Raw genomic sequence first — 16,646 nt, 5'->3', positions numbered from 1 at the left:
CCTATGTCTTTTGATGGAGCATTTAGACCATTTATATTTAAAATAATTGTTGATAGGTAGGTACTTATTGCCATTTTGTTAATTGTTTTGTTTGGTTGTTTTTGTAATTCTTCTCTGTTCCTTTCTTCTGCTCTTGTTCTCTTGTGATGACTCTCTGTAGTGTTATGCTTGGCTTTCTTTTTATTTTTTGTGTATCTATATTATAGGTTTTGGGCATGCAGTTACAGGATTCATATAACACCCTAAGTATATAGCAGTCTGTGTCAAGGTGACGGTCGTTGAAGTTTGAACACATTCTAAGAGAACTTTTTTACTTCCCCCTCCACATTTTATGTAAATATTCTCTCATTTTATATCTTTTTATTCATAATTTTCTTCTAATTATAGCCTTTTCCACCTAAATCTCTTTACCATTTCTTGTAAGGCCATTTGAGTAGTGATGAATTCCTTTACCTTTTGTTTGTCTGGGAAACTCAGTATCTCTCCTTCAATTCTGCATGATAACTTCACTGGTTAGAGTATTCTTGGTTGTAGGGTTTTTTTATTCCTTTTAGCACTCTGACTATATCATGCCCCTTACTTCCAGCCTGCCATGTTTCTGCTGAAAAATCATGTGATAGACTTATGGGGTTTACCTTGTATGTTGCTTTTTGCTTCTCTCTTGCTGCTTTTAAAATTCTCTTTAACCATTGACATTTAATTATTGTGTTTGTGGGCCTCCTTGTATTCATCTTATTTGGGACTCTCTGTGCTTTCTGACCCTAAATATCTGTTTCTTTTCTCAGGTTGGGAAAGTGTTCAACTTTTACCTCTTCACATAAGCTGTCTGCCCCTTTCTCTTCTCCTTCTGGTGCCCTATAATGCAAATGTATGTTTGCTTGATGTTGTCCAAGAGATCCCTTAACCTATCCTCATTTAAAAATTTTTTTCTTTTTACTGTTCAGCATATGTGCTTGTCACCGTGTCTTCTTCATCACTAATTTGCTTTTCTGCATACACGTATTTACTATTGATTCCCTCTAGTGTATTTTTCACTTTTTTATTGTATTCTTCAATTCTAGTTGATTTTTAAAAAATATTTCCTCTTGTTAAAGCTCTCACTGAGTTCTTCCAGTCTTCCATCCAAGGCAGTGAGCATGTTTATGATGCTTTATTTTTTTTCATTTTTTTAATATGAAATTTATTGTCAAATTAGTTTCCATACAACACCCAGTGGCCATCACCCACTTTCCCCTCCCTTCCACCCCCCCCCCATCAATCCTCAGTTTATTCTCAGTTTTTAAGAGTCTCCTATGGTTTGCCTCCCTCCCTCCCTCTCTTTTTTTCCCCCTTCCCCTCCCCATGGTCTTCTGTTAAGTTTCTCAGGATCCACCTAAGAGTGAATACGTATGGTATCTGTCTTTCTCTGTATGACTTATTTCACTTAGCATCACACTCTCCAGTCCCGTCCACGTTGCTACAAAAGGCCAGATTTCCTTCTTTCTCCTTGCCACATAGTATTCCATTGTGTATATAAACCACAATTTCTTTATCCATTCATCAGTTGATGGCCATTTACGCTCTTTCCATAATTTGGCTGTTGTTGAAAGTGCTGCTACAAACGTTGGGGTACAAGTGCCCCTATGCCTCAGCAGTCCTGTATCCCTTGGGTAAGTTTCTAGCAGTGCTACTGCTGGGTCATAGGGTAGATCTATTTTTAATTTTTTAAGGAACCTCCACACTGTTTTCCAGAATGGCTGCACCAGTTTGCATTCCCACCAACAGTGCAAGAGGGTTCCCGTTTCTGCACATCCTCTGCAGCATCTATGACACTTACTTTAGTATATATGTGCTGCCAAAGCGAACACTATGACCGTTACTTTAAACTCTATCAGGCCTAGTGTTCATCTTGATTTCACTTTAGGTCTTTTTCTTAGCTTTTGTCTTGTTCTTTTGTTCGGAGCATATTCTTCTGTCTCCTCTTTGTGTTTGACTTTCTTTGTTTCCATGAAGTAGGCGGAACAGCTACAGGAGATGGCATAGTCTTGTACGTGGTCGTCCCCTGCGTAGACTGTGTGTGCCTGCTGACTTTGGAAGGAGCTCTGGCTGGCATGAGCTGGGGATTCCGGAGCACCTCATGCTGGGGTTGCCCTGGTGGTATAGCCGGCCTCTCCATACAGGCAGTACCGCAGCAGAACAGTTAATTCTGAAATGAGTGCAAGCTGGGGGATCCCGGGGCTTTCCACACAGAGGGTGCCTTGGCAGGACAGTTAAATCTGAAGGCAAGACAACTGAAGAGGAAATAGGTTCAAGCCAGGGGTCCTGGGGCTGTCGGCACAGGAGTGGTTCCAGGGCTTTCCACTCAGAGGGCGCCCTGGGAGGACAGTTGAAGTTCAAGTCGGTACAAGCCAGAGTGTCCCAGGGTAGTCCGCACAGAGGGCCCAATGGCCGGAGCCAAGAGAGGGTACAGGTCTCAAGGCATTCCAGGGTACTTCCCAGGGGGCTCCAGAGCGTGGTGCCCTGGCAGGGCTGCTATAGCCAAAGTGGTTGGAACCTGGAGTGTTCTGATGTGCTTTGTTCTTGTGTCCTCTTGGTGTGCTGGCTAAAACTCTAGTGAGCATTGACCAGGGATGTGCCCGTGTGCTTGGTGCTGGGGCCACCCAGGTGGGACAGTTGGGGCTGGTATGGGCTAGGGGCCCAGGCCTCCCTGAGGCAGCAGGCCAGCCATGGCAGCCACACGCTACTCCTGTCATGGTGGAGGCCACGTCAACTGTGGTATTCCCCAGCCCCTGTGACCAGGAGAGAGTGCCAGCAGCACCCCCGTCTTTTGGCAGGTTCTAGGGCTGGTCCCTCTACATTCTAGTTACCCTTTTGACCCACGGCTTGTTTTCTAGGCCCATAGACAGGTCTGCCCACAGCCCCTCAGTACTATCCCCTCCCCCCTGCCGTTGGTAGCGTTGTGGGGGGACATCCCCCTCATTACCGTGTCTCCATCTCTCTTGCCATTCTCTGTGCGGTCTCTCCATCTTTGGTTGTGCAGAAGCTGTTCAGTCAATCCTCAGTTCTTCAAGAAGATTTGCTCTATCAGTAGGTGTAGATAACACGTGTCCCAGAGGAGGTGAGTTGAGGGTCTTCCTATGTCACCATATTGGACCAGAACCAAACTCTCTGGTGCATTACAGAGAAAGTGTGACACACCCAGATCTACATGAATAGTAGTTAAGAGGACAGCTTTGAGTGTCACAGAGTTCCAGCCCTGCCACTTGCATTGTAGGTTTGGACATGTCTATTCAACGACTCCATTTCTTTTTCATAGTAAATAATTGAATAGAACCATATATAAGTCACTTAGCGGGATACGTGGCACAGAGAAGAACACAAACCTGAAAGAACCTCTTACAAAGATGTATCAATAGGTGGATATAACAGATGATTTTTTAAATATTTTTTTTAGTTTGTTTGGGAGGGGAGGGGCAGAAAGAGAGGGAGACAGCGGATCCGAGGTGGACTCTGCACTGCCAGCAGAGAGCCCAGTGTGGGGTTCAAACTCCTAAACCGTGCGATGATGCCCTGAGCCAAAGTCGGGCACTTAACCAACTGAGCCACCCAGGCGCCCCACCCCCCGCCATTTTTTAAATTACGTTATCGACATAGGATGTACAGTGGATATCAGTTCAACATTGTTTCTGTACTTCTAAAAGCTCCCTCAGAAAGGTGATGTCTTCAAAACACGAATAATTCAGTTTGGCTTTATAGCTTTCTGAGAAGATACAAGCACATCAAGGATGGAGTTGTTCTCATGTTTTCATCCCACGTGCACTTGGTACGGTGCTGGCTCGCAGAGTGGGCAAGGTTGCGTCTTTGGTGAACTGAATTTCCCTTCTCAAATGTGTGTAAGGTTCTAAAGGTTGGTGCATTGAAATAGAAACTTTGGGGATGTTACCAGGTATTAGATACAGTCCTCTGTCTAGTTTGTTAGCAGTGTGTTCCTGTCCCCTATCCAAGTACTTTACTGTGCTTTATTGTGCCTTTAAAAACAAATACTTTGCTAGCCTTTCACAGTGTTTCCATTTTTACTCCTTTTCATTTGCCACTAGCTGGCACTGTTACAAATTTCATCAACCCTATCCCTCCCTCACTGTTCCTGAGGAAACTATAGAAGGAAGGAAACTTGAGCTGCCTGGGTGGCTCAGGTCACGATCTCACCATTCGGGAGTTTGAGCCCCGCATCAGGTTTTGTGCCTGACAGCCTGCTTCAGATTCTGTGTCTCCGGCTGTCTGTCTCTCTCAAAAATAAACCAACATTTAAAAAAGAAGAAGAAAGGAAGGAAACTTAACACGTAGCTAACCTGGTCTCCAACAACAACAGACTAGTCTTTAACCACCAGATCTGCCTGAATCAGATGGGCACGAAGCATCTGGTTACACTTTAACACACGTTTGCCTGACGTCCCTAGAAGAGACTCTCTTAATTTTTCTCGTAATCCAATGAGAATCAGCAGGTAAGAAATGACACCCCACCCCATACGTGGCCACCTGCAAACCTGATGTGCTTGCATACAGGACGGCAGGGGATAAACACAGCACAGCCTACCCCACAGAGCAAAGCCACCAAGGCTTAACTGCTCAGCACAGCGCCCACAGCATGCCACATGTGGGTTTGATTTTTCTGCAGCACAAGACTTTTTTTTCTGCAACAGCTGTTTGGGATAATTTTTTTTTTTTTCTCTTTGCCACATCATCCTCCTCTCTTTACCTATCTCCTCCATCCAGTAAATTTCCCTGGGTTCCCCCATCACTGTAAGCATTTTCCTTCCCACACGCCCGCCTTGCGAAGGTTTTAAACCGTGAACACGGTTTTTACCGTTAACCCCCCCCCCCCAACGTGCACGTAAGGCACACAGGCGACTTAGCCATGGAAAAAGAAAAGAAAAAAAAAAAAAGACACTTATTCACAAAGCAAACACAGCTGTCATTGCATACAAAGCCCTTGTAAGATGAGCTACAACTGAAAAAAATTCTAGGCCTACTCTGCAGTGCTGTTTTTATAACAAACATGTTTATAGTATTATGAACTTCACACTTCCACATTTCTGCACTTCCAAGGTCTTAATCATAATGAGTGCCATTTCTGTATTTCTCTTCAGAAAGAGAAATTACCGTTTCCACATGGACGTGAATTGCAGAATTGTTCAGAGAGACTCTGGTCCTCTGTGCGTGCTAGGATGTCTGTAAGGATTTCTTTGTAGTTTGTGTTTGTTCAAATAATTTAATTTATGCTTAAAAACTTAACACACTGCAAGTGATCGTCACTGAACTTGAGTCTAGTTCTGAGGGCTTAAAAAAAATAGCCCCTTTTTTCTCAAATAGGATAGATATAGAAAACCAAAGGGAACTTCCTTCACAAACCAGAAAGCTGGGGTTCCTTTATATGGGAAGCTTCTCCAACCCCAACAGTGTATTAGTCCTAGTTCTAAATATTTTCTATTACTGCTGTGGAATTAATAACTTAATAGTACATTGAGAAAAACAGGACATTATAATCATAGTATTATTATGGCACTTTCATTATGATGCCAGCCTTCTTAATTGCTGACAAAAATTTCAATTCTGGTCACTGAAGTCAAAAATTCAAACATTACTTTTGTGGTCATTGTTCAAGTGGGAATAACCCATTTGTCTTCATGGCTCTTTCTCTCCTCCTTCTGGCAGGGTTAGATGTAAACTCATAGGGGTAATCCCCAATCTGCAATCAGGCCCTTTTGAAAAGTCTTCAAGTTGGCCGTCTAAAATCCACGATGCATTTTGTTGGAAGCAGTAGTCAGGCCCTCAGTATAGTTTTCCAAGATTTCTTTATCCCAACCAGTAGATAACAAGAATCTTGACAGAAAAAATGGAGGCTGCGGATCTTGAGATGGTCCTGTCAGAAGGAAGTGGAGGAGAAGGCTATAGCAGGACGTCCTTCTTTCTTAGGATGGAAAAGACGGGGGAAATGTACATATATGGCCCTCAAAGACTAAGATGGAAACTCGGTACTCGATAGTAACGTAAAGACACCTACCTAGTTAACAATACATTTTAAATTAATACATCTGTCAGGATCTATTAAATAAGTTTTTAAAACCGCTTTATTGACCTATAATTCACATACCATGTAATTTACCCACTTAAAGCTACAATTCAGGGCTTTTTGAAGTCCCATTTTACCATAACTTACACATTAAAATGTGTCCTCTTAATCATCTGAAAGCCTGTAGTTGAGTGACAATTACGGTCGCAATGCTGTGCACCGTCACTATTCCCAAAACTTTTTCCTCACCCCCAACAAATTCTGTGACCCTGAAGCACTAACTCACTTCCCCCTCACCCCAGCCAACCTCTAATCTACTTTGTCTCTATAAATTTGCCTATTCTGGGTACCTCCTATAGGTGCAGTCATACAAGATGTGTTCTTTGGTCTGGCTTATTTTACTTAACATCATGTTTTGAAGGTTCATGGGTGTTGTGGCAGCCATCATAACTTGTCCATGGATGAGTAACATCCCCTTGTGTGTCTCCGACCTCTGGTTTATCCATTCCTTTCTGTCCTCTGTTGATGGACACTTGGGTCCTTTCCACCTTTTGGTTCTTATGAATACTATGACAGTGAAATTCATTGTTGAAGTAACTAATAGAATCCCCCCCCCTTTTTTTTTTTTTAAGTTTATTTAGAGAGCACAAGCAGGGGAGGGGCAGGGAAAGAGCAGCTGAGGCAGGCTCTATGCACTGTAGCGCAGTGACACTAGGGGCTCGATCGCCCAAACTGTGAGATCACGACCTAAGCCAAAATCGAGAGTCGGAGGCCCATCCGACTGAGCCACCCAGGCCCCCCAGAGTCCTTGCTTTTGATTCCTTTGGATATACATACCTAGGAATACAATTGCCGGCCAGTTGGTCATCTATGTTTAGCTTTGGGAGGAGCTACCCACCTGTTTTCCACAGCAGCTACACCGTTGTACGTTCCCACCAACAATGCACAAGCGTTCAGATTTTTCAACATCCTTGCCCATACTGTATCCTTTTTCTTTTTATTATAGCCATTCTGGCAGATGTGAAATAACAGCTCACAGTGGGTTTGATTTGCGTTTCCCCGATGATTAAGAATGTTGAGCCTGTCTGTGCTCATTGGCCAGCTATATAGCTTTGGAGAAATGTCTATTCAGGCCCTTTTGCCCATTTTTTATTCAGATTGTCTTTGGTGCTGAGTTATAGGAGTTCTATTTTCTGGAAGTTAACCTCTTATGAGCTATGTGTTTGGCCAGTATTTTCACCCATTCTGTAGGTGGTCTCTTCTCTGTCTTGATGGTGTCCTTTGATGCCCAAAACTTTTAAATTTTGATGAGGTCCAATTTTTCTTCTGTTGCCTATGATGTTGGCACCCTATCTAAGAATGCATTGCAAAATTTTACTTTTTTTTTTTTTTTTTTAAGATTTTAATGTTTGGGGCTCCTGAGTGGCTCAGTCGGTTGAGCAGACCGACTCTTGGTTTCTGCTCGGGTCATGATCTCACGGTTTCGTGGGTTCGAGCCCCACATCAGGCTCTGCGCTGCCAGTGTGGAGCCTGCTTGGGATTCTCTCTCTCTCTCTCTCCTTCCTCCATTCTCACTGGGTCTATCTCTCTCAAAATAAATGAACAAACTTAAAAAAATTAAAGACTTTAATGTTTATTTTTGAGAGAGAACAAGCAGGGAAGGGGCAGAGAGAGACACACACACAGAATATGAAGCAGGCTCCCGGTTCCAAGCTAACAGCACAGAGCCTGACGTGGGGCTCGAACTCACAAACCACGAGATCGTGACCTGAGCCAAAATCGAACGCTTAACCGACTAAGCCACACAGGCACCCCTCATGGCAAAATTTTAAGCTAAACTTTTACTATACCCTGGTAAATATATTGCAGTCCTGTTTTAAGGCATCTAGAAGAGTGTTCAGCCTGGAAGACACCCCAAATAAAGCTAAGGAAACATACACCAGTCTTTCTCTTATCACACATAGTGAATTGAATACTACGTAAATGTAGTTTGCCCAGAAACACCAGCAATCCAGAAGCTAGGTAGCAGAGCACAATTGAAGGTGGACCTAAGATTTTTTTTTTTCAAATTTATTTTGAGAGAGCGAGCGAGCTAGTGAGCATGAACAGGGATGGGGCAGAGAGAGAATCCCAAGTAGGCCCACCACTGTCAGCTCGGAGCTCATGACCTGAAACCAAGAGTCCGCTGCTCAACCAACTGAGCCACCCAGGTGCCCCAGGAACTATTCTGAAACAGATTTCAGTCTGGAGAATGGAAAAAGATCCACAGCAGGGGCGAGGGGCCCCTGGGAGGCAGATTGACAGGAGAGCCTAAGGCAGCTCTATCTGTATGGATGCTTACTGTGTGGCAAAAACCAATACAAGTAACTCAGTCCAGTAGTAGTAAGCTCTCCGCCCCTCCCTTCCTGAAGGGCCTACAGTAGCTCCCTGTCACGTAAGGAGTCAGAGCGAAACTTCACCTAGCATTCAAGCCATCTGCCTCTTTTCGCCTAACCACACCTTGTGCGTGGGTGGGTGGATGGACGGACAGGCAGACGAATGGATGGTCAGATAACATGCCAAAGAGGAACAGTTGCACATACTCGAGTTGGGGAAGATGGTTATAACGGATCAAATCTGCAGTGCAAGCGTCCTCCCCGTGGCATTGTTACCGACCCAGTGAACACTTAACTGCTTATAGGCACACACAGATCCGCTGACAAATCGTCCCTTTCTTCCCTTGACCAACAGGACCCCAGAGAGATGCCCAGGCAGCTCGAGAATTCATCCTGAAGATGTTCGTGGACCTGAACCCTGACAGTGACAAAATTATCTACTCCCACTTCACATGCGCCACAGATACCGAGAACATCCGCTTTGTCTTTGCCGCCGTCAAGGACACCATCCTCCAGTTGAACCTGAAGGAGTACAATCTGGTCTAATTGTGCCTCCTCAGTACCGCCCGTCCCTTCCCCGGTGGGCTGTTGAAGCTGTACAAGAGGGACTGGATTTCTGTGGAAAACCATTTGCATAATACTAATTTATTGCCGTCCCGGACTCTGTGTGAATGTGTCCACAGGGTTTGTAGTAAATATTATGATTTTATTTAAACTATTCAGAGGAAAAACAGGATGCTGAAGTACGGTCCCAGCACATTTCCTTGCTGTCTTTTTTTTTTTAGGCAAAAACCTTGTGACTCAATGTATTTTCAATTCTCAGTCATGCACTCACCAAGATAAGAGTGGTTTCTTTCTCTTTTTCTTTTCTATTGAGGAAAACAAAGCTGATTGCCCTTTTCCTCACCCCCTGCCCTCATCCTGATTTTCCCTGGGTCACAACGGCCTTTATCCTAGTTCCATTCTTGGCCAGGTTTTTCTCTCCAACGACAGGACAGCGCCATTTGATTTAAGCCATCGGCATCAGCTTAAGTTAAACGGTTTGTAGTGTTGCTGAAGGATTCTAAGTATTAATACTGTGGTTTTCAATGTATTGCTCTGGATACACATATAGAGTTGTTTTTATATCAGTACATGATCTTGCCTCACTTTGGGCTAGGAGGGTGGATGCCCGTCTTACAGTGAAGGGTCGTTTCTTTTGGATTCCTACCTTCGGCCATAGCTTGGTTGCTGAGAGAAATATGCACAGACAGTAAGGCAAGAACAGAGACCACAGTTTTGTTTTTTTTTAACGCCATGTGCCATGGTCCTTCCACCCTTACTTTTTTTTTTTACCCTCTCTTTAAATTGCAGATGCCAAAAAAAAAAAAAAACAAACAACAAAAAACCATTTTCTATATATATGTATATGCCCAACAGACACTACATTACCCCAATGGCTGCTATCCAGAACCTGTTTCTTAGGTTGTTCATTATTCCCCACCTTGGTTCAGATTTTCATCCTTTTTTTTTTTCCCCCCCTTAGTGTTTGGGCCATAATGTATTATGGGTATGTGTTGCCAAAGCTGGCTTTTTTGTCAAAGTAAAGTAGTAAAAATTTCAGAGGTAAAAGCCAGTATCTCACAAATGGAAGAGAGTTAAGAGTGTGAGGCCTAAATAATTGGCTGAGAATCCACCTGAAACACCAGTTGCCCAAGAATAGGTAACTGCCAATCTGACTGGCATGGTCCATTCTTTTCTCTGCCCTCGAGATCACATTTAGTGTGCGTTTCGTGTTGAGTGTCCAAATGAGCAATGTAAAATAGTGTCTTCTGTGATAGAACATGAAATCTGCTTCTGTCTCTTCCTTTAAAGCCGGTCTTACCCTTTGTGTTTCTTTAAGGTCAAGTAGGTCTGCCAAGGACGTAATTCAAGCATTCGGACACCTTTCATTTGCAAAATCCGATGTTACTGCTGGTTTACCCCCTTTGTGAACTTTTTAAACCGGTGACCGATTAAGTTGAATTTGAGTTAGGTCCACAAGACTTCCTTAAGAGTTAACCCCTCGGTGTTTTATAGAACATGCATTTGTGTAACTAAACCTCTTAGGAGAGATCATTGGAGTTCTCAATGTGCAATTTTTCAACAAATGCAAAAAAAAACCCAAAAAACAAAACAGCACCTGTATTGATGAGCTTCGGTCCGGCAGCTTGAGTTGACATACGATTTAAGGAAATAAAGATTATTTTAAACCTGCTGGGGAGTAAGAATTAGGCCGCGACACTGGTCTTATTTTAAGTATAGTACTATCTGGCACAAGTCCAGACTCCCCTATCCGTCAACTCTTGGGGAACAATGAAGGCAAGAGAAAATGAATGGCTTTACTGGAGGAGAACCAGGGTTACTAACCCGTAGTGGGATGTTCTCCTTCCTTTCCCGGCCACAAACACCACGAGTTACTTTTTCACTTTGCTCGGAAAGCAGCTCTAATTTAATTGAGAACCAGACTGCCTGTAGGGCTAGTGCAATTCTGAACGCTCTAGTCATTGTACGTACACCTCTTGCCATTGCCGCATCCATACGGGCTTTGTAATCGTTAATTTTTTTTTTGGCAGATTGAATGTGCTGTATCAATATGTATCTATGTAAGTGTATGTCTTATAGCTAATTCACATTTTGAATAATGTTATTTTATTTACTTTTTTAAGAGAGGAGAATGTAAATTGGTCAGTTTATTTCTGACTAGGGATATTTTTTTTTTCCATTTAGAAAAGAAAAAAAAAAACCTTACTATCGTACAGAGCGGTACTAGCATCGTGCTGTATAAAATCATTTGCACATTCCTGAGTAGAGGTGTACTGATAAGACCCAAAGGTAATTTCATAGCAAAATACATAAAATCAGTCGGAGCTTTTATACAAACATGGAAACCAACTTTGTAGAACTTTTGCCATTTGACCTAGGATTGGAATATGAGCTTTTATACGATTCATATTCTTATTTGGCAAATGCACAGTTTAGTATTACCTCTCTGATGGCCTTTATTAGAAAGGCAGTTTTAGAAGCTATTGTGATCCACTAAGGAAATGTTTTAACAGCTAGAGACCACTGCTTGCCTGAAAGGGCAATCTCAAATTTGGTGCAGCAAAAAAAAAAAAAAAAAAAACACAAAACAAAACAAAACAAACAAAAAAAACGAAAAAAAAAAAAGAAAAAGAAAAAAAAGAAAAAAGGAAAAAGAAAAAAAAGAAAAAAGTAAAAAAGAAAAGAAAGAAGAAAAAAGTCAACAATAACATTTGAAGGCCTACAGTGTGTATAGAGAAAACCTCATCACAAGATCCTAAGTGTTACAGTTTTAGGGAATCAAGATATTCTATTTAATAGAGCTATAGTAGATGTAGTCAATTAAACATGATCTCAAAGCTCGAAGAAGTTGAGCAAACAGGGAAAGATTGTTCTATTTGTCTTTATGAAATTGGAATGGAATTGCTATGCAGAATTGAGGTTGGTGGCTTCGCTGTTTGCCGGAGGGTGCATGACAAGATCCCTTTCTCTTGAGAAAGGAAGAAATTGATCACCCTCGCTGCAGTGATGCATGGAAACCTAATTGTATCCACACTAGTCAATCGAAGCTAAAGGATTTTTTTTTCTGTTTCTTTGGGGTTTTATTGAAGGGGCTAGGGGTGGGAAGGGATTCTTTTCAGTTTTGTATAAAAAAAAAAAAAGTTTACTCATGCTTTCTATTATATTGTGATTGCAAGCGTTAGAAGCGTGTGCCACTTGTCTCCTGCCATTGATGCTCCAGGTAATGGAGGCCTGTGGCCAGTTTTTGGTGACTTGGGCATGTCTTATTCAAAAACAAAAACACAAACCACAAAAACCTTTCTTCAGCATACCAAGGCAAGCAGCCATTTCATGACTCACCACATTGCAGTGTACCAGTTTACAGATAATTTTTCCCTTTTTTTGCGTGACATGGCAGTTCCAAACCCACAGAGAATTCCTCATTTGTAAATTGGAGGTTTGTACTATGCCTTACAGAGCTTAAATCCAGAAGTTTGTGCCTCATCTCTTGAAACAAAGGGAAATAACACACCCATTCAGAAGTCAATAAATCCCCTCGAAGTTTTTGTTTTTTTAAAAAAAACATTTTCATACAAAGAGCTCTGTTGAATGTCATGAATAGACTTGGGGGAAAAAAAATCTTAGGAACCTGCATTTGTTGTTTACTAGCATATGACATCTACAAAAGGTATTCAAAGAACACCTGAAACTTGTATTTTTTTTTTTTTTTTGTGGATTAACTAGCAAGCCTATTACAAAAAGGTAATTCAGCTAAAGGACAATTTACTTTTTGTACTTTAGACTATCTTGATTGTCAAGGTGTATGAACTGTAATTTTAAAATTTATACTGCCACATGATTGTAAATGTTAGTTGTCTTAAGTTAGGAATTGGTAAAAAGCTATTTATGCTGGATTTGGGTCAAACGACTTATTTGCAAAAAAAATAATGGGAAGAAAGGGCTGTATAACGAGATACTGCAAGACTCAGATATTGGTTGGAAATAACCTACAAATTACCCTCAATTTCCCTTTGTTTTCAGTTTTTCAAAAAAAATGAATGAAATGAAATATAGAAGAATGTTAACCCATATAAAAATAAAGTGTACCCAAGTATTGTAATGTATATTGCTCCTCTTCTTAAAATTAAATAAGGGTTTAAAACCACTTAATTGGTAATTGACAACATCTCAATTGATACAAACAAGGTGTGCTTGGTATTCATTACTATGTTCTTCCAAAGATCTGTCTTTGGTTAGAAACACACAAAAATTAAAACTTACAATAGTGTCTGTTTATCTGTCTCCACATATTTCCAGCATATGTAGCGTTAATAGGTCTGTCCTGGTAACTACGTGTTTGGGGTTTCATTTTGGTTCCACCAAATTAGGACAAGAAATGGCTTAGTTGTATGTGATTAGTTAGAAATTCTTCAAGCCAGACACCTGCTGTTTAGTAAATACTTAGTACAGAGTCTAAACTTGTCATTTGTTTTTCCTCACAGAGTAACAACCCATTCGTTGCTGTCTTCCCAACTTCCAATGACCTTTCAATAATACTCTTGCCTCTAGAATCATCTGTTCAAAGTATGCATACACACCCAGCACATAGTAGGTGCTCAAACAGTAATTTCCTTCTTACCTCCCTTATCACGTATCTTCCATTTCTCCATAGGATTCCAACCCAATAGTAAATGACATTTACACGTTTCAAAAACACCTATTGGGCAAAATTGGATCTTACTTCGATAAAGCAATTCTGACTTTCATATAAGCTTTGATAGGTAGGAAAAAAAAAAAAAACAGGGAAGAAAATATTCTTCACTAGAATATTGTCCAGTTTAGAAAGAGATGGAAATTGCTGTGTAACGTTCCGGTTACTTTGACTTAAACACATGTTTTTGGTAGATTTCTTTTCCTCAAAGTACTCTAAATACAACTTCTTGCTGGATTCCTCACCTGTCATCATGTTGGAAACCCTTACTAGACCTATGTATTTAGGGAGTTTTGTCAGAAAACATTTTTAACTTGCAGTATTTAAAAGAATCCTATTTACTGTTCTTAAAATGTCATTCAAATGCATGTATTGTCTATTGTTTGGGGATGGGAACTAGTTTTGCAAAAAAACACCTAATGTTGTATAATAATGCCCCAATGATCTTGCTGGTTAAAAATACAGTATTTTTGGCCATAATTTTGTACTACAGTATTCATTCTTGAGTTTTGCTTCTCTTGAAGTTGCCTAAGCCTCTTCCAGAATGTTTTGTATTCTAGGGAGTTTCGGACTAAGTTTTTCCTTTCCTAAAACACTTTATACTACATATGCCTTGTCCAGGTTTAATAATTTCTATGCAAACACACAGAAAGTGTTTTCCCTTCTGTATATAATCAGATTTTTTTCTCCGTCAGTGGAAATAGTCCTACGGACAGCATTTTTCATTTTTTTTAAACTTGACCTAATTTAGGTGGCAAAAACCTTGTAGATACACAATTTAATGGCTGCTCAGTCAAGACTTACAAAGAGCTGCCTGCGCTCAACCTGAGGCAGTCTTCGAATTAGGAAAGATCGACTGGCTGAGAGAGGCAAATGCTTGGCTCAGAGCTTCCCTGTTTGAGCAGCCAGAGTGAACAGGTCCACTCCACATGGGAAAAAGGACCTGGTGTAGGTGTCCTTTAGGGCTGTGACTCTTAGGAAAAAAACCCTGAGGCTTTTTGGAGATCAGCTAAAGCCAAGTTTTTCTTTCTTTAACTTTGTGAAGTTACAATGATGGTGAGGATAGCAAAGGGTTTTCTAGAAAATCGGTGCATATGCAGGGATGTAGAACCCTAACCAAATCAAAACTTGTTTCTGCTTACAACCAGGTCTTTCCCAACTAGCGGCCCAGCCTTTACGGAATTTTCTGGGCTTTTTCCGGCATACTCATCCTTTCAAATACTTTAGAAAGTGTAACTTTCACTTAAAAGCCTTTGGGTGAGGCTCTCCTGTTCTTGCATGCTTTAGAGACCATTTCTGGTAGTCGGTGTCCCCTCCCTGGGTCTTTTTTTTTTTTTTTTTTTTTTTTTGGGGACTTTTTTTTTTTTTTTTTTTTTAATTTAATGTTTGTTTTTGAGACAAGGAGAGACTGAGTGTGAGCGGGAGAGGGGCAGAGAGGGAGACACAGAATCCGAAGCAACTCCAGGCTCAGGTGCCATCACAAAGCCCGATGCGGGATTTGACCCACGAACCGCAAGATCATGACCTGAGCCGAAGTTGGATGCTTAACTGACTGAGCCACCCAGGCGCCCCTGGATCTTACTAGTAAAGGATGGTGTGACTGAGGACTCTCATTGAGTACAGGGCTGGAGTGATCAGTCCCTACAACTACCCCCCCCCCACCCCCCACCGCCCCGAGGAAGTGAGATGTCAGGCAGCCTCCATCATCCCCCCACTCTGTGGCCTCTGGGACCTATGTCCGTCTGCACCATTGTCTTGAAAACCCATAACCCACAGAAAAAATGAACTCGCTCAACATTATTTGAGCCAACTATCTTAACTTGACCTTTGACTCTAGACGCAGCCTACTTAGAGGTTTTCGGTCCTAGCCTTCTAGAAACGATAGCAAAGTAGTTGGTCTGAAAGGGTCTCTGTCCTGTTCCTCATCTCCCCTGCCATTTTACTCTTCAATTGGGATACATTACTGCCTCTTAAGAAACCAATTAAACCACAGCAAAAAAGTGGAGCATGGAAACTAATGCTACAGAACAGCCATGGTTCATTTGACCGTAAACAAGAGCAATTTCTGATGGTAAATGAGTCAGCATCTTGCTTTCTTTTGGTGTCTAATTTTGAGTTCTTACCACGTTCCTAAGTTATGCTGTATTTAAGCCCTTATTGAAAGGTGGATCGCGGTCAGTAAGTAGAAGGCTACGGTTAAGGGTAGGTTTCTGGCTGTTAAGTTATCTAGGCATTACCACTCCTCCTTTGTTTCACTGTCAAGGCTAAATTAAAAATGGACAAGGGACTCCATGCAGTCTTCTTAAGGGAGCACCTTAAATCCCTGTAAAACAAGGCCTTGGATTATAAAATGTAGGTCTCTTTAAAATCTAAGATGCACACGGAGTTCTGAAGAGATCTGTTTTCTCTGAATTCTTACGCCTCCGGACTTGAAAGCTGATCTGTGTCGATTTTCTCTCTCCCTGTTTTCTTCAAGGAGGCAAAGGCCAGAGCATTTTCCTGTCCCATAGGCTTATGGGTAAAGTAAGGCAACCTACCCTCTTTAATTAAGATGGTAATTCAACCAAACCCTGGTAACAAAAAGCTGATGGTGGGATCTCCTCAGTACCGGCCGGGAGTCCCACACTGCCGGTCAAGGCACCAGCTGGGGCACACCTGAGGGGCAGGGCCCACATCAAGGACTGTGTAGCAGCAATGATTAGACAGAAGGGGTCTGCTGCTTCCTGTTCAACAGTCAAGGGCCCACTCCAGTCATATCCTGGTAAATGGTTAACAATGGGGGCAGAGGAGGCAGAAGTGTGGGGCGCCTCTGCGGGGTCTGCTCATTTCCATGGTGTGAATAAATGCCCGCCACAGCCAGTTTTAAGCCACTGATTTGTGAGGGCAGCTGAATTCGGGTGGGGAGAGATCCTAACAGTGGCCTCTCTCAGGCTGTTCCTGGAAACCACCCTCAGGCCCCTGAGGAGAG

At 42.0% G+C, this 16,646-nt stretch overlaps 1 protein-coding gene across 5 annotated transcripts in view; it reads left to right on the top strand.

Moving 5' to 3' along the window:
* The window catches only part of GNAQ (G protein subunit alpha q), a 354,951-nt gene extending 341,860 nt beyond the window's left edge, over positions 1-13,091 (top strand). For all 5 annotated transcript variants that reach the window (XM_049633988.1, XM_049633973.1, XM_049633997.1 and 2 more), the window contains one exon: positions 8,780-13,091. In XM_049633988.1, coding sequence (XP_049489945.1) covers positions 8,780-8,970 — 191 coding nt within the window. In that variant the 3' untranslated portion in view covers positions 8,971-13,091. The remainder of the gene's footprint in view (positions 1-8,779) is intronic.
* The last annotated feature ends 3,555 nt before the right edge of the window (positions 13,092-16,646 follow it).

This window comes from Panthera uncia, chromosome D4 (genome assembly GCF_023721935.1).
Source record: "Panthera uncia isolate 11264 chromosome D4, Puncia_PCG_1.0, whole genome shotgun sequence".
Classification (NCBI taxonomy): domain Eukaryota; kingdom Metazoa; phylum Chordata; class Mammalia; order Carnivora; family Felidae; genus Panthera; species Panthera uncia.
Note: the sequence above shows the minus strand (reverse complement) of the source record. Positions and strands in the feature narration are given on the sequence as shown.